The 22,724-nt window shown below is 37.0% G+C and overlaps 1 protein-coding gene across 2 annotated transcripts in view; it reads left to right on the forward strand.

Moving 5' to 3' along the window:
* Positions 1–14,404, forward strand: part of RAB3C (RAB3C, member RAS oncogene family) — a 291,932-nt gene extending 277,528 nt beyond the window's left edge. For both annotated transcript variants that reach the window (XM_025387772.1, XM_025387771.1), the window contains exon 5: positions 6,233–14,404. In XM_025387772.1, coding sequence (XP_025243557.1) covers positions 6,233–6,420 — 188 coding nt within the window. In that variant the 3' untranslated portion in view covers positions 6,421–14,404. The remainder of the gene's footprint in view (positions 1–6,232) is intronic.
* The last annotated feature ends 8,320 nt before the right edge of the window (positions 14,405–22,724 follow it).

Genomic DNA, 22,724 nt, shown 5'->3' on the forward strand with positions numbered 1-22,724 from the left:
TGTTTATTGTGGCACTATTCACAATAGCAAAGACTTGGAATCAACCCAAATGTTCATCAATGACAGACTGGATTAAGAAAATGTGGCACATATACACCATGGAATACTATGCAGCCATAAAAAAGGATGAGTTCATGTCCTTTGTAGTGACATGGATGCAGCTGGAAACCATCATTTTCGGCCAAGTATCACAAGAGCAGAAAACCAAACACCTCATGTTCTCACTCATAGGTGGGAATTGAACAATGAGAACACTTGGAAACAGGAAGAGGAACATCACACACCAGGGCCTCTTGTAGGGTGGGGGAAGGGAGGACGGATAGCATTAGGAGATATACCTAATGTAAATGACGAGTTAATGGGTGCAGCACACCAACATGGCACCTGTATACATATGTAGCAAACCTGCACGTTGTGCCCATGTAACCTAGAACTTAAAGTATAATAAAAAAGAAAAAAATAAATAAAATTAAATTAAAAAATAAAAAAAAGTAAAATAGCTGCTCTTTCATCTCCACTGAGACCAGAGAAAAAGGATTAGATTTAAAGACGTGTAAGAAGCGTTCTTGTTGAGCATGGGAACCATTTTGTGGTAGGGGATTCTGCCATTCACTGGAATAGTTTCCCCAGTCGGTCATGGGATTTCTCAGAAAAATCTCTAAGGGCAACATACATTCTCGTTCGTCTAGGACAGTGATCCTTACTATATAAATACATACATATATATATATATAGAGAGAGAGTTTTATTGAGATATAATTAATATACCATAAAATTCACCCATTTAAAGTGTACAATTCAGTGTTTTTTGATATGTTCACAGGACTGTGCCACCTTCATCACAGTCGATTTTGTGATATTTTCATAACCCCAGAAAGAAGCCCTCTGCCCATCAGCATTCACTCTGCCTTTTCCCTCACTCTCTACCTCAGCCTAGGAAGCCACTAATCTACTTCCTGTCTTATAGATTTACCTATTCTGGGCATTTTCTTATGAAATGGTCTCATATAAGATATGGTCCTTTATGTCAGGCTTTTTTCACTTAGAATACTATTTTCACAGTTCATCCATGTTGTAGCATGAATCAGTATTTGTCTTTTTGTGACTGGCTTATTACACTTAGCATAATGTCCTCAAGGTTCATTCACGTTATAACATGAGTGAAAATTTTCTTTCTTTTAAAATTGAATAATACTCCATTGTTTGTGTATAACACATTTGTTTATCCATTCATAGGTTGATAGGCACTTCGATTAGTTCTACCTTTTGGCTATTGTGAATAATGCTGCTATGAACATGGGTGTACAGAGGAGGGTCAATCTTAACCTTACATGTGCATAGGAAACCTCCCAAGCAGCCTGTTAAAAATGCGTATTCTGAAGCCCCATACACCCCTCTTGATTCCCATTGTTCAGTATGTGTAGAGTGGAGTTCAGAAACTTTTAAGCACTTCAGGTGATTTGCTCTGTCACCTAGGCTGGAGTGCAGTGATGTGAACACTGCTCACTGCAGCCTTGACCTCCCAGGCTCAGCGGTCCTCCCACTTCAGCCTCCCAAGTAGCTGGGATTACAGGAATGTGGCACCACACTCAGCTAAACTTTGTATATTTTGTAGAGGTGCGGTCTCGCTATGTAGCCCAGGTTGGTCTGGAACTCCTGAGGTCAAGCAATCCTCCCACCTTAGCCTCCCAAAGTGCTGGCATTACAGGCATGAGCCATGACACCCAGCCCATACTTTAGGTGATTCTAATCAGGATGAACCTCCAATCCTATGAAGTCAGGGTGAAGGATCACAGCCTTTGGCACTAGAGCGAAGTCTGGCTTACACTGCCTGTCCCTGCTTGCTCTTTCAGTGTCCACCATGAAGAGAACACAGGTTGGCTTTGTGCTTCTGCTCCTCTTTCCTCAGCATAGCTAACATGTTTTATCAAACAAAACCTTTCCAAGCTTTTATTTGGTCCCTAATGTCAGGTGAACCTGAAGGGATTAGTGTCCCGCTGTACCTGTAGTGGTTTTTGGAAAGGGCAGGTGTGACCCTTTCAGGATTAGGCATGAGGAAGCCAACAACAGAGATGTGCCGGACCATGGTGTAAAACTCATGCATCTCAGGAACAGTGCCTCCTGCTTCTGCCAGAGAGATTATAAAGGCTTTGTTAAGGGAAGCATGAGAAAGAATGATCAGAGTTTCTACAGTTAAGTGAAAGACTTCATTGATTTGCTGATGAAGAAACCTACATGAGCTGAAAATACTAATTCTGGATGATGTCGTCTGAAAGACAGGTGTTCAAGGCTGTAAGCTAAATCGGTAACCTATTTAACAGGTTTTTGTCAGACTTCACAATCGGCTTGCTGTGTGACCTTGGGCTACTTATTTGATCTTGTTGAAAAACACTCTTCTACCCAGTAGATTGGATGTGATCTTCAAAGTTATATGACTCTGTTTCTGAAGCATCATTGACCCAGCCTCCCACTGATATTGGTGTATATGAATGGGAGATTAAAGATCTCTGAGAACAAGCTCAGAATACTGAGAACTGATCTCAAAATACAGAGATACTGGGAAATAACAGCCAAAAAATCTGAGTTAGTGAAGAACAAAGGCTGTAGTGGTTGGGTTAGTGATTATAACTTAGGCCATAAGCTTTAAGCACCCACGGGCACACACAGTTTTGGGCATGAATGTCGTCATACGCAGATGATTGAATGAAAAGACGGATTTGCTTGGATAGAAAATCAAGCCTCACTTGTACCCCAATCCTAAACTAAATCCTTGTACCCCAAATCTAAACTACTACATGCTAAAATACTAATGATATTGATTTCTATCCTGAATATCTTATTTTATGACAAACCTATAACAAGAGATCCCAGCATATCTGGTCAATGAGAGGCACTTTAACTTCCAGAATCTTTATTTATGTATTTATTTATTTATTTATGTATTTGAGACGGAGTCTCGCTCTGTCACCCAGGCTGGAGTGCCCGTGGTGCAATCTCAGCTCACTGCAACCTCCACCTCTCAGGTTCAAGCGACTCTCCTGCCTCAACCTCCTGAGTAGCTGGGACTACAGGCATGTGCCACAATGCCTGGCTAATTTTTGTATTTTTAGTAGAGGCAGGGTTTCACCATGTTGGCTAGGCTGGTCTCGAACTCCTGACCTTAGTGATCCACCCACCTCAGTCCCCAAAAGTGCTGGGATTACAGGCATGAGCCACTGCACCCAGCCTCCATAACCTTTTATATCTATAAATCTAGAATTCTGTGTAGATATACAGCTGTCACGATGACCATCTTGATGAATCTTAAGCAGTATGAGGTATCAGAGTACTTTTGGAATCACCAAGAAAGATTGTTTCATTTGGTTTACTGGCAGTGTTAAATCTAGTTAATTATTTTCTGATTATTTAACTTGATGAAAGTTTATGGTATATTGTGATTGTTAATTAACATAGGACTTACCATTTAGCCAAAACAAAATTGTAGCTTACTTTTTCAGTGTATCTGGAGAAGCAGGAGAGTGTACAAGTTAGTAGTTCATGTTCCAGCTTTGCCAGTTACTAGCTGAGCAAGGAAATACTTGAGCAAATTACAGAGCCATTTTCCTCCTCTATTTCATCAGTAAATTGGAAATAATGGCACCTACTAATGGATAAAATGAGTTAAAATGTATAAAATGCTTTGAATAGTACCTATTATATAGTAATCACTCAACAAATGTTAGTTTATTATTGCTATTGTTGTTATCATACCATTTTCTAGTTTGCTTGGCACTTATGCCTATCTCTTCTCATTTTAGCTTCATGATAACCCTGTAAGTAAGGCAAATGTCATAAATAAGGAAAGTAAGGATTTTTTAAAAAGTGACTTGTTCATGGTCCCAAAGCTAGAAGTGTTGGTAAGTGGGGCTAGATCCCACATCTTTTGACTGATAATCTGTCTCTCACCATGTCATGATGTTGCCTTCTCAGCATGCTGAATAAATGGGTGCCATTATTTCTGGCACACTGTCTCTTTAATAGCCACATAATCTTAGGGTTCCAGTTAAGGTTGAGAAGCTGAGAGCATGTTGGCTTCTGAGATCAAAGATCATTTTACTAACCTCAAATTGTATACCAATATGATGATAGGGTGTTGAGATACCCAGGCTAAAGGAGTCACATTTGACAATGTCTTGTGCAGATTATCATCTTTTCATAATGGCTAAATCTTTTATGATACCATTCAAGCTCAGTGACTTCCCAAATCATACTGATAAGTACAAGAAGTGTTAGCAAAAGAGATGAAAAAATTGAACTTGTAAATGAGACCTTTGTACCAAATTATTGAATTTTTTTTTCAAAGCCTCATTCAGAGATTTTGAATTCTTCAGTGGGTTCTTGATATCTTATGACATAAAGCATCCTCCCATTAGGTCTGGGAAAATCACCACAAGGATACCAATACTTCTGATATCTTAGCAACAAGGATCTTGCTTAGATCCATACTTGCCTTTACCCAAATCTAGATTGAATTACTGGAAGTTGAATGATCTAGCTCTAAAGACTGTATAAACATTAGAAAAGAGAGCTCTGTTAACACCAGATGGCCTTATCTGTAGATTTTTTAAATGTAGACTATAAGAGAACCATATAAACATTGTCCAGAGAGACAAAAGGAAAGAAAAATATAAGCCACAATGGTTTGAAATATCCACCTCTATTTTATAGAACCTGGACTCTACTGATGTTCTTCAGCCCCAATCCTGCAGTTATTCATGTGGATTTCAACAAGAGAGAAGCTAGTGAAATTCAAGCTCAGATGTAGTCATTGAACCAAATAGTATAACGACTAAGTTGGAGATTTTATCTCACGACAATTGCGTTTTGTTGTCTACCTTCAATACTATTTAAGAAAATAAGTATTTCTAGGTTATTTGAGGGATTTTGACATGGATGCAAAATATTAGTCTGTTCTTTTTCCTTTGGCCCCAGGACTTGGGATGAAATCACATGATTTAATCATTTTGAATCCATGTGGCTCCTCTGAGATAGGGCCAGATGTAACCAGAAGGATTTATAGGGTGTAAAATTCAGAATGGATTAGAAAAGCCTTTCTATGTTCAGCCCAACACATTCTAAATCAATGTCCCCTGAATGGACCAGAGCAATCTCTGGCTGGCCTAATGGGGAGGTTGTCATGGCAACTGACTGGCAAGCTCAGCCAGTGGAATGTGAATACAAACAATAGAGTGATAAGACTGTGTACAGAGCAGCACACTAAGGCTGCTTCTGCCCAGGTACAGTGGCACATAGGTGAACGTGTGAAATTGTTGCTGCACTTTGTACCTTCTTAACAATCTCTGGCAGCTCATTTGAAATTTACCAAGTGCCCTTTCCCAGATGTTGGTAAAGACATTGCTGCTGATAGATAACAGACGCTATGGAAAAGCATCTGTTATCACCCAGCTGATAGGTGCAGAGGTATACAAAGCCCTGGAGGGCCGTTGGAATAACACTGCTCAAAAATTTTCTGAAGGAGGCTGAAGCAGGTTTAAGGTAAATCTTATGACTCTTCAGTGCCATCTTGTGTCCTTTTAGATACTGAAAATTTACTAGAAGGCCACTCTCAGACCCATTGTTAGGCAGCAGCAGGGCAGAAATGGAAAAGTTAGAGCAGGATTATATTGGAGCTTGGTATTCCCTTTTACAGCAGAACAAGCACACCAAGGCTTCAGAGCTTTAAATTGATTTAAAAAATTAAAATTACAAATTTTGGTAGAATCTGGAAATAAAAACAGAATAAAATGCCAAATGATGCCACGAAAAGATTGCAAGAGTCTACATGGTGGACTAGGGGTTGAGGGAAGGGATGGAAAAGATAGATTTGGTGTTGAAGATTCTTAAAGATAGATTTGGTGTTGAGGATTCTTACTGTTGTCATTACTAACTCTTGCAATGAATATTTTTAATCTATTTAGTCATGCTGATAATGCAAATGAATCAAGAGAGAAAAATAAAATGTGAACATCACCAATTCCACTTTATAACTCTTTTGTTCATGGTTAATGGAGTAAGAGATGGTAACATTTGCTTAAATGGTACCTCCTGCCCACCTCTAATCTCTTACCTACCCCAAACCCACCACCCACTGATGTCTCACCATCACCTCATCACCATTGAAAGCCATAATCAAGTCCCATTTAATTTCAGAAATGTGAAATAACCAAGTTGTGTTTCTGTGTGTTTCTTCCAGGTTTTGAGTTTTTTGAAACAAGTGCCAAGGATAACATTAATGTCAAGCAGACATTTGAGCGCCTTGTGGATATCATCTGCGACAAAATGTCAGAGAGTTTGGAGACTGATCCTGCCATCGCTGCTGCAAAGCAGAACACAAGACTCAAGGAAACCCCTCCTCCACCGCAGCCCAACTGTGCCTGCTAGTGTCCCCATGCACACAGGCAGCTCCACGAAACAGCATTTGTAAATGGTCTGTTAGCCTTCATTTATACTGCCTAATAATTATTTGAAGGAATAATTTGATGTCAATGGTTCATACATGCATTCAATTCTTGGGAGATTTCCTGTTTAATATGTGGCAAATATGTGATCTTAAGTTTGTAAGGACTATCCATCTATAAACATCTGGTACCTGCATGTGACTTGTTATTTATTTGTCTGCTAGGCTCTTTTTGTTTCAAATTTGTTCTCAGACTACTTCTGGGACATCAGACTATAATTTCGCTACAACTGGCTTTTGTCCCATTGATTCAAATTATGCTATTCACTTGTAGGAATGATGACCAAGGAATTGCTCTGTGTGTGTGTGTGTGTGTGTGTGTGTGTGCGCACACAGGAGAAGATGTCACAAGACTTCATTTGCTTTACTCTTAGTTGAAAATCAAATGGAAGTTTTTCATGATTAGGGATGCTGTCATAAGTCTGGTCAGTTTACTGTTGGGAACTGTGTCTTTATTTCACTGTTATTAATAACTGAGGAGATAATTGACCTATAAAGATATTGAAATGTTGTTTTTAAGGTCCTTGCAATGTTCCTAAGTCATTAATACAACCTGACTGGGGCTATTTAACAATAATCTTTGTTTACATGTTTAAATAAGCAAATAACTACCCAGGACTTTTTTTCCACTGATCCTACCCAACTCTGTGAATATTTGGCATCATTGAACAGATTTAGATGTATCTACTGGATGCCAGTTATGCAACAAGCATTGTAACCAAAAAGAGTATGAGTAGCTATGGAATTCCAAGGTCCAAGCTCCCTTAGTTTTCAATGACTTGCCTTCCCCAACCCCCATAATGCACACCACTACCACCATCACTTTCTGGAACCATCACCACTCTTGAACTAGAGCTTTTGTTGAAGTTTGTTAGGGCTTCTCTTTCCATAGGATGTAGACTTGCCTCCTCAAACACGGCCATCTTCTCAAACTTCAGCTAAGTCCTTTTACCTGTTTAGATGCTATTTAAATCAGATTTAAAAGGGTCCCAAGAAAAAGGGAAATTTTAATCTATAGTCATCTTTTTAAGTCCAGATGTTCATAAATTCTAAAGCATATTCCTATTACATGAATGCTTAAGTTACACAGGAAACATTTTATAACTGTAGTGTTTCAATTTCAGAAATATTTAGGGTCCCTAGCAATTTAAAAGAGGGAGGAAACCATTGGAACATTCCAATTTTGTATCACAAATTCCTAAAGAACCTATATGAATAAAGAGAAAACAACAAATCCTATCAGCTGTACAGAGCAACAGGGAAACTTCGCCTCTGGATCACTATCCAGCATTATTTACAGCTAAGATTTAGGAAGGCAGCAGGGATTATTTGGTGGATTTGGAAGGATAATTTCATTAAGTGAAATTTCTCTTTTTTGGTGTTTATGTCAAAGAAATTTTTTCCTCTTTTCAAAAATAGAGAGGTTTCCCATAAAAGTATTGAATACAAGTGAAACAGGCATATATCTAGAGATGTCTCTGGAGAATAAATCCTTACAAGTCACAGAACTAGGTCGCACACATTAGTAAGTTAAAAGTTGGAAATTAGGGGAGAGAGCATTTGGAATGCTTTAAGCATTTCCATGTTATTTCTCACCTTCCTAGTTGAAGATCCACTAATCAGTAGTACATTTCTACTTTGGCGCCCTGCAAAGCAAGCCTTAGCATAGTAAAGACAAGAAAACATTAATGTTTTATTAGCTTTTAATGGAGCAACCAACTTCAAAATCACAGGAATTACAGTGAAGGGAGAGAAAGAAGCAGGGGGCATAAAAACAGATTTGTTTGCAGCAGTAGTCTGTTTGCACAATGTTATAATATTTCTGTAACTTGGGCCAGAATGTGGCCGTGTTAAACGATATAACTATTAAGCTCACTTGTACAATCTAAAAGGAACTAATAAAGCAGAAATCCCTTCCCATCCACCTTTGCAGCCCTCAACCCACAAATATAAATAGATGTAAAAAGCTTAAAAAGAATATTTTGATGGCTTTTTCAGAAGGACCTTGATGTGTGTATTGTGGTAAAATGAAAAGCAAAATGAGACAGTATTTAAAAGTGAAAGAGCTGAGTTTTGCTCAGAGGAAAACCCCTTCCCTGAAGAACTGATTGCTGTTGAAGTTAATTGGCCCTTAGATGGGGAAGCCCTAAGCCAAGCTCCCACTTACACAGTGTCAAACATCCCGAAGTGGAAACATTTTAGCCAGTCAGGGGAGAGGCATGCAACAATAGCCTAAGTGTCATTGCCAAGAAACATCTGATACTTTCTAATTTCTAAACCTCAATGGAAGTGAAGCCTTTTTCATTGATTCTCAGTTCTGAAACTCCCACCCTGCTAGGATTTCCATTCCAAATAATTCAATGAGAGGTTTCCAGAGAAACAGTCACAGAGCTCAAGAGAAAGAACACTTACATTCCTGCTGTAATTGCATAAAAAAATCTGGGTTTTAACATCAAATTTGGTAAATGGTGGGACCAACCCAAGGTTAACTAAGTGAGCTTTCATTGACACTGAGCTATGTTACTTATAAATTATAACACTATTATTCCAAGGTTTTTCAGCCTTTTGGCCAACACACACACACACACACACACTCTAAACCGTCATCTATCAATAGTCTAAATACATAACTAAATGTAGGTCATTTTTATCAATGGCCTAACTAAATTTATATTTAAAAGAACAAGACATTTTTAAAAGTACATACTCCTGGTAGTTTGTAAGTCATACACATTTATCTCTTGTCTTGGATGCAATTAAATTAGTGTTCTAAGTATGAATTTATTTTCCTTTGCTACTCATTACCTGACCACTTTCACTCCTCTAAATACCTTTAGGAATAAACCTTAACTGTACCAAATAGATTCTTCCAAGAGCTTTGGTGTTGGTACCTTCCTTTCTTTTCCTAATGCAACTGAAAAATTGGACTGAAAATTATTTCGCTTAAATAGCCATCCTCAGAGTGAATCAGCATTTCAGTTTTTGGAGATGGGGATGGAAATAGAAGGTGCACGAAGCATCCTAAGATGGCAGTTTGAATGTTAGCATTACTTCTACACGCTCATAAGAGAAATTGCTTCAGGACAATGAATCAGTTCATTGTTGCTGCCCCCAGTGAACAGCTTCAACTGCCTTGATGAACTTCTAATGATTGTGAAAGCTAGGAGGTTCTTCTAGTTCCTCCTTACAGTCACTTGAAGTTCAGTATTTTTTTTTTTTTTGCTGCGTGGTAACTAAGTGCTAAGATTTTACTTGGAAAGAAAACTATGACGATGCCTTCAGTTGTAGCAGAAAGTTGTGGCATTGTGATAACAAACAAAATCTACAAAGTTACAACCCAAATTATACAAGACATCAATACACTCAGTAAACAAATACATATTTCACCTACTTAAATCCTATCAATTATAGGCCTTTTGTTTAGTACACTGGTTATTTTTTAAGGAACCAATTTAAACTTTCAATTTTAAATACATCTATGCTGATGATAGACTTTCGGGTATATACAACCTTCTTCTTCTCTTTTAAAAGTTAAATACATTCCACTATTAACTGAACTTCCATGAAGCAACATTAATTTTAGAGCATGGTAATCCATAATCAGTGGTTCATTGTGATGTGCTTTATCCAACATGTATCTTAGTGCATGGTTGAGGGTGTACCTTATGTGATCTTTTAGTTAACAGTGTGGCATTTGTGGGACTATATCAAAAGCCTATCCAAACTACCAAGCTGTAGCAAGCTGAGGTAGCACCTGCATGTGAAAAACTGTGATATGAATCTTATTTATAAAAAAGTCATAACTAAAACCCTTCTAGACCAAAAAGTTACTGTGTGTTTGTTAATAATCTTCATAGTACTACTGGAATGCTCAATCAGGTATTTTTGGTGTGGCTTACTTCAGAGCTGGCCTGTCCATCTGAAGAACGCTTTCTCTCACAATTACAGTTTGCATGAGGAGAACCCGGAACTCTGTTCCTTTGCGCGTATAGTCACTTAGTGTGCTGTCCGGGTGCCATATGAGCAACTACAACCATGTGGCCTTTCTGTCACTCCCTGGAAAATGCAACCTCTACAGCTCTGCTCAACTCTGCCTGTGTGCATTGACTACCTTCGCTTTAGTAGTTTGCCTGTAAAATGGTGAAGTCTTTCTCATATGTTGAACCTGTGAGCCAGCTTTTGGGAGTTCTTCATATTTTAGATGAATTTTTGACCAAAGTCAATTAAAGACATAAACCTGTTTTATAACATAGAATTTACTGGATCAAATCAAGTAAAAGATGAAGTTTATGACCACAATAAAAAAGCCTTTACCCCTGCACTGCACTATGTCTAAAGGGCTCTAGGTTGTAGAAATATAGTACCCCCAAACAGGGAAAAAACAAGTTGGGGGATTTATCTAAAACGTATCTACCTATTGTTACTGGTATTTCACAAATAATTTTTTTTCTTAAAAACATTTACAGAAATGCTTGACACTCCAGTCAAATAGTATTTCCCTTTGATACACTGAAATATTTGCTCTTAGATTACACACACAGTGCTGCCCTTCTCAACAATCACTCACAGGCTCACTCGCCTGATACAAAGGTATCGGGTAAACACTGATACTTTTTTTTTTAAGAAGGGAAAATTCCATCTATGGTGCTTTCTCAGTGCTAGGGAAAAGGGAGCTTTTACTATGTTCCAGCTATAACTCACATCTTACTTATAAGGTCCATAAAATCGGTTCTTCACACCAATTTGGTTTGATTAGTCTGTGCGTGTAATTAATTTCCTCTAAACAGAGAGAGTGGAGAGGAAATACATTTCGCAAACATTCTATATAACAGAAATGAGTTATTTTAAAACCTCACTCAGAGCTCTAGTGTTAAGATCAGACCATCTAGCTGGTGGACAAATTGAACTATTTGCAGTTCTCTTTTACTTTCTGACTTTCTTTTAAATTACTGCAGTTTTTCAAAATGCTATCCTCATGGAATGACAGGACCAAGAATAGAAAATGAGACTCAAATTTCACCATTTACTTCCCATCAGCAACCATTACTGGTGGAGTTTCAAACAGTCATTACTTGCTGAAATGAGGTTTGGGGTTACCTGTGTATTTCATTCACCTGTGTTCATATTTCCTTCATCGTGGACAAGTGAGAGTTGGCTGTGGCTTTATTTCTTGATGCAAATTATTTTGCATTCATGTTATTTGGAGCTAGGTATTGCTTAGGTTCGTGAATGCTGTTCTTACAGACACAGATGGTACATGAGCCACTCAGACACCTGCCTTTTCAGGGACGTGAGCATGACTTACATCTGTCAAGTGGTTCCATACTTCTTGTAAAAGTAAAGTTTGGGTATTGTTTGCTGTATCAATATGATGGCTTTCCATGCATTGTCTCATTATCCCTAGGATATGTGCTGAAGGAAAACTGTCCTGTAATTCCTGTTAATATATTGTTAATGTCAGACGTGATGTGATACCGTTGGACTGTCCAAATGTACAACTATTTAATGGTGTTTGTAGAACTGAAATGTCTTAAATGTTGCATGAAATATGTTATAAAAATAGATTTGTTTTCTATTCTCAACACCTCAGAATTGAGGGTTCATGGGCCAATAAGTGCAATATTTAATGACTCACTCAGTGTATATAAACTAGTATGAAAGAGTGAATTATAATGAATGTGTGAGATGCTTTGATAGCTGTGTGACTTATTCAAATGATTTTCTCGTAGCTGTATTTGTCTAGTGGTGCAATTTATACAGTAAATATCTTATTGGTGTCATGTAAAATCCCTCTGTGCCTACTTCAAAATACTTTTTTCTTATAAAACCAAACATTTAGTATCTGGAAATACGTGTCAATTTTGTCTTTTAGAATTGTGGATTTTATTGTCAAGTCAGAATGGCTGTTCATTTATTTTATAAAAGCATCTCCTTCTATAACTCAAATTTTCTTTGTCACAAAAAGTGTACATTTTACTTTTAAGCAAGTAATTCAGATACCTAAGAAAAACTATGTGCGTTAGGAAAAGTCATGTTTTTTCTTCTCAGAAAAGTTGATCACATGACATGTCTACTAAAAATGTTCACTCTGTATTTGTATGTATATTTTATTGTTACTCAAACTTGTGTTTTATTTACAAATTCAACACTGTCAACCCTGGGAATTCTAAAATACCAATGTATTTTTAGGTTGTAGCTAACGTTGTATTCACTTTCAATTCTCAATTGTCCACACTGGTGATATAAGAGGAACAAATCAGAATCCTTGAATACTTCGTAATGCCATCATAAACTCGTATATTCATCCTCAAACTCCCTTGTTTAATGCTAATTGGTGGCCTGGAACTTCACTGAAATGCAAAATCAAGAATTTAAGCCTAGTTGCTGGATAACTAAAAGCTATAAATGTTTATGTATATGAATTTTAAAGTAGAATAACCATCTTAAACTCCTATTTGCCATTTCTCTTTTTAAGGCAAAGCATTCATTTTAATATTGTGCTTTGCCTTTTCATTCAATTAGTGGATAAGTCATGAAACCTTTAGGAAGAAAAACAAGTTATGACATATTCACTAAAATTGATGACAGTTGGTTCTAGATGACCATGGCCATGTGTTCATCATATAAAGCCTTCAGTTCTCTCTATGGTGCTTGGCTGGAGATTGACATGTGAGGATGTGCCAATCATATTAAATGGATTTGGTCTATGTGGGTGATATGTGGCCTGAATGTAACTGTGATAGACTGAAATTTGTTCTTAGCTCTCAAAACCCACTGAAGAAGTCAAGTGAAGGTGGGTAGAATAGGGAGATTAGTGACAACCTTGTGCCAAATTTTTTAAAAAATGGAAGCAGGTAGCCAACATTAGAGTGATAATTTAAGGGTGTGGTTGAATGTTTAGTTAGTTGTCACATAGTTATTGAACTCCATATGCTCAGTGCTGTGGGAATCAAACATGGAAGAGGTATGGCTCCTGCCCCTAATGAGAACAAGGGAAAAAAAGTCCAGGTATAATCTAAATGCTAGGTTATGTCAGGGTATAGGAGCACAGAGAATGGGGGACCTGTAAGAACTGGAAGAGTCAGAGAGGGCTCCATTGAAGAGGTCAAACATAATTCTGGAAAGAATAAGGTAGTGAGGAGATTGTGCCAGGAAAATAAGTGGGAAAGTCCGCAGTTATTTTTCCTTTGAATGGAAGAGAGACAAAGCTATCAGCTATAGATCATTGTTTTTCTTAAGACAGCCAAACTGGCCCTTTGAAACCACTCAAATTATCCCAGTTTAGCTCCCTACCTTTTGTTCTCCATGAGGAAGACAAGCTGTTGTATCATCATATTCCTCTGTGCTGAGCAGCTCAAGCCACAATATGCAAATTGCTTTAATGCCACATTACAGCAGTTGATTTAGACATTTGCCAGTGCACCAAACCATGAGAGATTGTCCAGCCTAATGCTACCTGGCAGATGTGTACCCAGAGATTTTTCTGTAGCTCCATGTTTCCCATAAAGGGCACTAGAAATGCACAGATGAAGATCTTCCTTTGGAACCAGGCACTTTTGGCTCCTTCTCAGTGACTGCACTGTGGAACTCTTCTTAAGAAAATATTGAAAACAGCTTAATGCTTTCATATAGTGACTGACATTTAGTGGAAAACTACTGCTGCATAGCAAATATTGTGACTCTTCATGTGTCCACAGGAGCTCTTGTGTGGGTTTAAAGCTATGAAGTGTATTCACATTGTGAAGTTTTAATTATCTTTATTGAAATTAATTGTGTAAAAATGGTATGTGCTCTATTAGGTATTCAGTTTGTATGTGAATTCTGTATAGAAAGTGGTTTTTGTTCTTTGAGTTTATCTTGTTTTATTTCTTGAAGATTACAATAAATATCTAAGAGACTATATTCCTGAATTTCTTAGGCTTAGTCTGATTAATGTTTTTCGTCTCCTTTCAATTTGTATTATTTTTCATCCTAGGATGCTTATTTCCATTTCTTCTTCCACTTCAATAATCTTTGGTACAACACTGAGTTTGAACTGAAGATGAAGAGTGAACATATTTAGGGCTTTGAGTATCTCACACATGAATTTGGACTTAGGCACAGGAATGAATTCTAATGCTCGTAATCTTTCAAGATCAGTAACTTTCTATCTGACCCAATTGACTGGGTTCCAGAGTTACAAAGCCCTTAGCTGTAGGATCAAGAATAGCTGCTAAGCGAATAAAAGGTCTTCAGGTCTGCAACTTGAAGACCATGTGTCCCTAAATCAGAAGTGTAAGGTTTGATGATCACTTGGCACCCTACTGACATAGCCTGAGGCAAGGGCAGTCAACAGGGACAACATGTGGATGGGATGTGTGAATGGAATGGGTGTCATTTAATGCACAATACTTGGTGCAGTGATGATTAGGATGCTGTGCAGGCTCTCCTTGGCCATGCACCTCAAGGCATGGGGAAGCACCCAGCTACCAATCTATTTGTATCACAGCAGACTTACTACTAATTTTGCAATCTTGTAGCGTTCTTCTTGTGCTAACAGAACTGATTCTAGAGAATTTATTCCAAATATTCCTCAGGGCAACTTCCAGGAGTCCGCACTGAAAATCAGTCAAGGGGGAAGGTCCCTGGAAGATCCACATGAGCCCCATGGGTCAAATTAGCTTCCTGAACTGAACTTGGTAATAGAAGGGTAACCTCCCTGGGTACACAAAGCAGGTAGCACTTAAGAAACCAAAAATAAGAAAACAATGATAATAAATTAAGGGATTTCCAGTTATATTATCAACAAATACTTACAAAACGCCTTTTATATGCTAATTTCTCAGTATACATGAAAATACATACAATAGAGTCCTGACCTTCCATGAACTTAAACCATTGTGATAGAGGAAAATGTGTAAGTTTATATCAATAAAAAAACTCATCATTGATAAACTAAATATTCCTTAATATGTATGTCTAATAAATATTTTAAATGAACATTGGAAATTTGTTTCATTTCAAAAGAGCTCACAAAAATTTCCTCTTTGAAATGTTATAAAATGCATTTTTTAGACTGTAATCCTTTGCCCCCAGATAAATTTATAACAATCAATAAAACTCAGTTCAAAACTTAAAAAAAAATTAGGAGCCCAGAAAGACTTCACATGTTTCCTGATTATTCTGGGGCTCTTGTGGCAGAACCAGATCCAACTGGTTTTAGCAGGAATCTTCCTCTATCCTATTCCCTCAAGTAATATCCCCTTAGCTTTGAATTAATTTTAAAACATGAAGTTACTATGTGGCCACTTACTCAATAGCATTGAGACAGTAGGCATGAAACAGAAAACATCTCTCACCCTCAGAAAATGCTAAGTCATTCTCTCCTCAGCTTCCTAACAGACTTGAAAAGGACACCTTCTAAATAAAAGGCCACAAAATCTTTGCACAGTTCTCAGGGACACTCCACCTCTTGGTTCTTGGTTCTCCTCTTTCTCCTCTAATTTCTCAACCCCTCACTCAGTCCAAAGAAGCTTTAGTCTGATGGAGACTGGCTGCTCATCTTTTCTTCCTAATCTATTGTTAATGACCTGAGTCCTTTTGAGGTAGAATTTCTCATTGTTTATTAATTTAAATCTCAGGAAATTTTATCTAAAAATTATGTTTTCTTTTTTAAGTATTGCCTCTCCCTTAAAGCAATTCTGCTAAGTGGAAGAAAGGCAAAGGGTATAGAAAATATATGGAAAGTGAGTGTTGGATGAAAATCTGGATTAATATTTCAAAACAATATTCTACCAAGCAGACAATTACAATATAATTTGATTAGTGTCAATATAGAGGTTAAACACAAGCTACAGTGAAAGCACAGAGAGAAGCAATTATTAACCTAGATTGAAAGCAAGGGCTGGGATGTTCTGAGAAGGCCTACTAGAGGAAACAAGGACTGAGCTAAAACATACAGGAGAGGTAGGAATTATGCAGGGGCACATGTGACAGAAGACTGCTCCAAGCATGAGGAGAAAACCAGAGAAGTTTAGCAGAGCATGGTGTATTTATGGAATTTCAAAGCCATTCACATAGGGTGATCACAGGATGAAACAAAAGGAGAAAGAGCAAGGGCTGAGGTCATAACATTTATCAGAAGTGCTTTAAATGTCTAGATTTCATTCTCCAGCTGTGGAGAATTCTTGAACAGATTTAAGCCAGGAAGAAGTTTGAACAGATTTGAATTTTGGGAGATCACAAAATTGGCAATATGAGAAATGAATTAAAGGGAGGCAATAGCAGAAACAGAAAGAGTATTAGACAGCTATTACAGTAACCTAGAAGTTTTATCTCTAAATTAATTGCAGAATGATAGAAACGAAGAGAAGGGAATACATGAAAATTCATTTTAGAAGGTAAGAAATGGTGACCAGTAAGATTCAGGAAGAGGAAGAGGAAGAAACCAAGGATGACCTTCAGGCTTCTGGCTTGGTTGATTTTGCCATTAACTAAGAGAGAAAGTACAACTGTAGCAGTAGGTTTAAAGAAAAGAGAATGAGTTCCATATCCACAGTGCTATGATTGATGTTTCTAGAGGATGTGTAAAGGATGCAACTCAGTGAACATCTGAAGGGTGCAGATCTAGAGTTCAGAAGAGAGTTCTGGAAAGTTCTAGTATGTAGATGATAACCAAGACTTGGTGCATAGAGAAAATGATGTGCTGGAGAATGTTTCAAATGATAGAAGAGCAGATTGAGAAGTAGGGCACACGATATTTATGGGCAGCCAAGGAAAGCAAGTTCACAAAGGAGACTTGAAAGAGGAGTGGTCAAAGGGATAGATGGAGAATCAAGTGAGAACGGGACACAAGAAGCCAAGAGAGGAGCCCGTTTTAAGAAAGAAGGAGTGATCCACATTTTTGGATGATGTAAAGTGAAATCACAATTGCCAGTCATACAATTTAGGGACGCAGACACAGGACACTACTTGTGGGTGGCGGCTGAAAGGAGGATGAGGATTGAAAAATTACCTATTGGGTACTATTCTTATTACTGAGTGATGAAACAATCTGTACACAAAACCCCCATAGCACACAATTTACCTATATAACAAACATGCACATGTACTCCTGAACTTAAAATAATTTAAAAAGAAAAAAAAAAAGCTCGAAGTCAACTTGACTGAAGCAGTTTTAGAATAGTTATGAGGGAGAAAGACAGATTGCACTGAATGGAAAAGTAAGTGGTGATGAACAAGGTGAGACACTATTCTTTCAGGTACTTTGAAAGAAAAATAAAAGAGAAGGTTATTGAATGAGGATAGTCTAAGGAGGGTTTTATTTCCATTTGAGAGTCTTATATATCACTGTATGTTTTTAAAAAGCCAATAAAGCCAGAGTTCGAAGATACAAGCAAAAATTGCCATCTTCTCCATCCAAGTCTTATTTTTCCTTTCTACTCTTGTTCCTGTCTCTTCTACTCCCTTCCTATGCATCTTATTAACGTTTCCTATGCACTTATCTCAAGCTAATTGTTTTTGTCCTCCCGATACTTTTACTAATCTGCAGGGAATGGAGCTTGCAACAACCACTAATGGTGAAATCTTTCTTGAGGTCCTTATTGTGACAGACATTTAAATTTATTTATTTATTTCTCATGATTTTCACCAAGAAAAAGACTATTTCATCTCAACAGTGATGGATACATCGTTAACGTAATAGAAGCCAGAAAGCAGTCAGTTAAGAGGCTGACAGGCCAAACTGAGCTGCGATTTTAAATCTCACCAAATCACAACCCTGTTTGCAGGAGGAGGGAAGGTGATCATGTTTCTGAAAAGTTGGCAGCTGCTCCTTTATACTTTTTTCTTCACTCATTGGGATGCACCAGGTGTGATGCATTCCCTACGGCCAATATCACGTTAGAGCAAGTGTAGATTAGCATACTCTTCAACATCTTTTTGCTCTTGCCTCTATTCATAGAACACAAAAGTCAAAAGACAGGGTCATCTAATGGAGAACAAGCCAAAATTAAAAGGACAGTTAAAAATAGAACTTGGGAGGGAGGAGTTATGTTGATAGTGAAAATTCTGGAAACTGACATATAACCACAGGCTTAGCAAGAAAAAAGACGGCTTTCATAAAAGACCATCTGTTGACGCTTGAACTAAGAGGGAAGTCAAGCTTTGCAATGGAAGGTGGGAGGGGAGGGAGAGAGTATTTTTTAACTGATAAGAGATTTGAGGGTATAAGCAAGAAGTGAAAAGTTGATGTCTTAAGAGGGGGTCTCAGAAATTATTAGATTCTCGGGTGCCATGAATTCAAATCCTGGAGCTATACGTTAGGGTTTTCACAAAAATACTCTGAAGATTTTGTTTGCATATTATCAAAAATTGAATGCAACCTGAAGAAGACACTCACAAAATCTCTTTTCTTCTCTTGTTCTAGTTTAAAATACAATTACCCTTAAGGCATACTCCACATTTGCTGGCATTTTCCTTTATAGTCACTCTCCTAACGTTATTACAACTCTGTAAAAGGTATTTTAATGTTTTTTTAATGTATGTGTCTGCCCTTAAACAGTAAGGGTCTAGAAGGTTTGTTGTTGTTGTTGTTGTTTTGCTTTGTTTTGTTTTGTATTGTCAGTAGAAAAGACAAAAGATTCTTCCTAGGGCAGTGTGACATAGAAAAATATAGTAACAATTATTTGGGATTTATTGTTTGTTATCTCCATTTGATCTCTACACCAGCCCCATAAACATAATGGTTTTAGCCTAAAAGAACCTAACCTTGGATTTAAAATGTAAATTATTCAGTATTAAGAATATCCTAAATTCAACCCACGATCTCATCATTAGAACCAAGTACAGTTTATAGAGTAACTGAGTAAATAAAAACGCAAGACAGGCAGGGCGTGATGGCTCATGCCTGTAATCCCACCACTTTGGGAGGCTGATGCAGGCAGAACACAAGGTCAGGAGATCGAGACCATCCTGGCCAACATGGTGAAACCCCATCTCTGTTAAAAATACAAAAATTAGCTGAGCATGGTAGCACACGCCTGTAGTCCCAGCTACTCCAGAGGCTGAGGCAGGAGAATCACTTGAACCCAGGAGGCAGAGGTTTCAGTGAGTCGAGATCATACCACTGCACTCCAGCCTGGCAAAAGAGCAAGACTCTGTCTCAAAAAAATAAAAACAAAAACAAAAAAACACACGACACAATTATATGCTACGTATAAGAGACTTACTTCACCTTTGAAGATGCACATAGATTGAAAGTGACATGATACCAAAAAAAAAAAAAAAAAAAAAACCTCCCTGCAAATGGAAATCAAAATAAAGTGGAGGTAGCTTTACTTACATCAGATAGAATAGACATTATGTCAAAAACTAAAACAAGACAAAGAAAGTCATTATATAATGATGACAGGAACAATCAATCAAGATGATGCAACAATTGTAAATAGACACGCGCTCAATATCAGAGCATCTAAATATGTAAAACAAATATTAATAAATTTCAAGAGAGAAATATGTTGCAATACAATAATAGTAAAGGACTTCAACACCCTATTTTCAACAGTGGATAGATTATCCAGACAGAAAATCAATAAGGAAATACCGGACTTGAGCTATACTTTAGATGAAACGGACCTAACAGACATTTCTGGAACATCTCACCCAATAGCAGTAGAATACACATTCTTTTTAAGCACACAGGAAAGATTCCCCAGAATAGATCATGTTTTGGGAGATAAAACAAGTGCTAAAAAATTTAAGAAAATTAAAATCATATCAAGTATCTTTTCCAACCACAGTGGTATGAATTAGAAATCAATTAAAGAAATTATGGAAAATTCACGAATCTGTGGAAATTAAACATGTTCCTAAACAACTAATTGTTCAAAGAAGAAATGAAAGAGAAACTTAAAAATATCTTAAGACAAACAAAAATGGAAAAATATGATACTAAAACTCATGGGATGCAGTAAAACCAGTTCTGGAAGAAAAGTTGATTGTAATAATTGCCTACGTCAAACAAGAAGATCCCAAACAACCTAAAGTTATACCTCAAAGAACTAGAAGACGAAGAAAAAAAGCCCACAATTAGTAGAAGGAAGGAAATAATAAAGATCAGAAAAGATTTAAATGAAATAGATGGAAAAACAACAGAAAATATGAACAAACTAATAGCTGTTTTTTTAAAAAATAAAATTGACAAACCATTAGCTTGACTGAAAAAATAAAGAGAGAAGACTCAAATAAATAAAATCAGAAATGGAAGAGGAGACATTACAACTGATACCATGGAAACAAACGGATTATAATAAACTGTTACAATTATATGCCAACAAATTGGATGACGTAGACAAAATGAATAAACTCCTAGACATGTATAACACCATAGTATGAAGAAATAGAAAATCTGAACAAATCAATAGGGAGTAGAGAGATTAAATCAGTAATAAAAACGTCTCCCATCAAAGAAAATCCCAGAACCTGATGGCTTTACAGCTGAATTCTAACAAACATTTAAAGAAAAACTAATACTAATCCTTCTCAAATTCTCCCAAACATTTGAAGAACAGGAAATACTTTCAAACTCATTTTATAAAGGCAACATTACCCTGATTCCAAAGCCAGACAAGGACACTATAAGAAAAAATAATTATAGGCCAGTATCCCTAGAGAAAACAGACGCAAAAACATTCAGCAAAATATAGTTGTCCCTCAGTTTCTGTAGGGTATTGGTTCTAGGACCTCTGTGGATGCTAAAATTCAAGAATACTCAAGTTCCTTGTGTAAAATGGCGTAGTACTTACATATAACCTATGCATATCCTCTCATATCACTTAAAAGCATCTTTAGATTACTTTTAAGACCTACTACCATGCCTATACCTCGCTTCATTTATGTGGATTCAATGTAGTATTGGGTCTGAGCAAATCCAAGTTACTGAAACTTTGTGGAATTTTCTTGATCTGCACTTGGTTGAATCCACAAATGTAGAACCCACAAACACAGAGGGCATGGCACTAGCAAACCAAGTTCAACAATAAATTAAAAGAATCATTTGGGTGGGTGTGGTGGCTCATGTCTGTAATCCCAGCAATTTGGGAGGCCAGGCCGGATGGATCATTTGAGGTCAGGAGTTCGAGGCCAGTTTGATCAACATGGTGAGACCCCTGTTTCTACTAAAAATACAAAAATTAACCAGGTGTGGTGGTGGGTGCCTATAATCCCAGCTACTTGGGAGGCTGAGGCGGGAGAATTGCTTGAACCTGGGAGGTGGATGTTGCAGTGAGCTGAGATCACACCATTGCACTCCAGCCTGGGAGACAGAGTGAGATCCTGTCGCAAATTTAAAAAAAAAAAAAAAAAAAAAAAAAAGAATCATTCACCATAATCAAGTGGGATTTATCCCAGGGATGCAAGGATATGCAAATCTATAAATGAGATAAAAATTAAGAGTAAGATAATAAAGGACAAAACCCATATGATTATTTCAATAGATATAGAAAAAGCATTTTGACAAAATTCTACATCCTTTCATGATATAAAAATTCTCCACCAATTAGGTATAGGAGGAACATACCTCAACACAATAAAGGCCATATATGACAACTCCATGGCTAAATTCATACTCAACAGTTAAAAATTGAAAGCTTTTCCTCTGAGATTATGAACAAGACAAGGATGCCCACTTTTGCCACTTGAATTCAGCATAGTACTGGAAATCCTAGCCAAAGCCAGTAGGCAAAAGAAAGAAAGAAAAGGCATCCAAGTCAGAAAAGAAATTAAATTGTCCCTGTTTGCTGATGGCATGATTTTATAGAGAAAATCCTAAAAATTCCACCAAAAAACTATTAGAACTGATAAACAAATTTAGTAAAGTTGCAGGTACAAAATCAACATATAAAAATCAGTAATGTTTCCATACACTAACAATGAACTATTCAAAAAAGAAATTTTAAAAATCCCATTTATAATAAACAACTAAAAAAATTAGTTTTATATAAATCCCATTCATAAATCCCATTTATAATAAGCAACTTAAAAAATTAGGAATAAATTTAACCAAGAAAATGAAAGATATGTACACTGAAAATTACAAAACAATTAATTTAAAAGATACAAATAAATGGAAAGAGATCCCATGTTCATGGAATAGAAAAATTAATGTTGTTAAAATGTTCATATTACCCCAAGTGATCTACAGTCAGTGCAATCCTTATCAAAATTCCAATAACATCTTTTACAGAAATAA

The sequence above is a fragment of the Theropithecus gelada genome, chromosome 6 (genome assembly GCF_003255815.1).
Source record: "Theropithecus gelada isolate Dixy chromosome 6, Tgel_1.0, whole genome shotgun sequence".
Taxonomy (NCBI): Eukaryota; Metazoa; Chordata; class Mammalia; order Primates; family Cercopithecidae; genus Theropithecus; species Theropithecus gelada.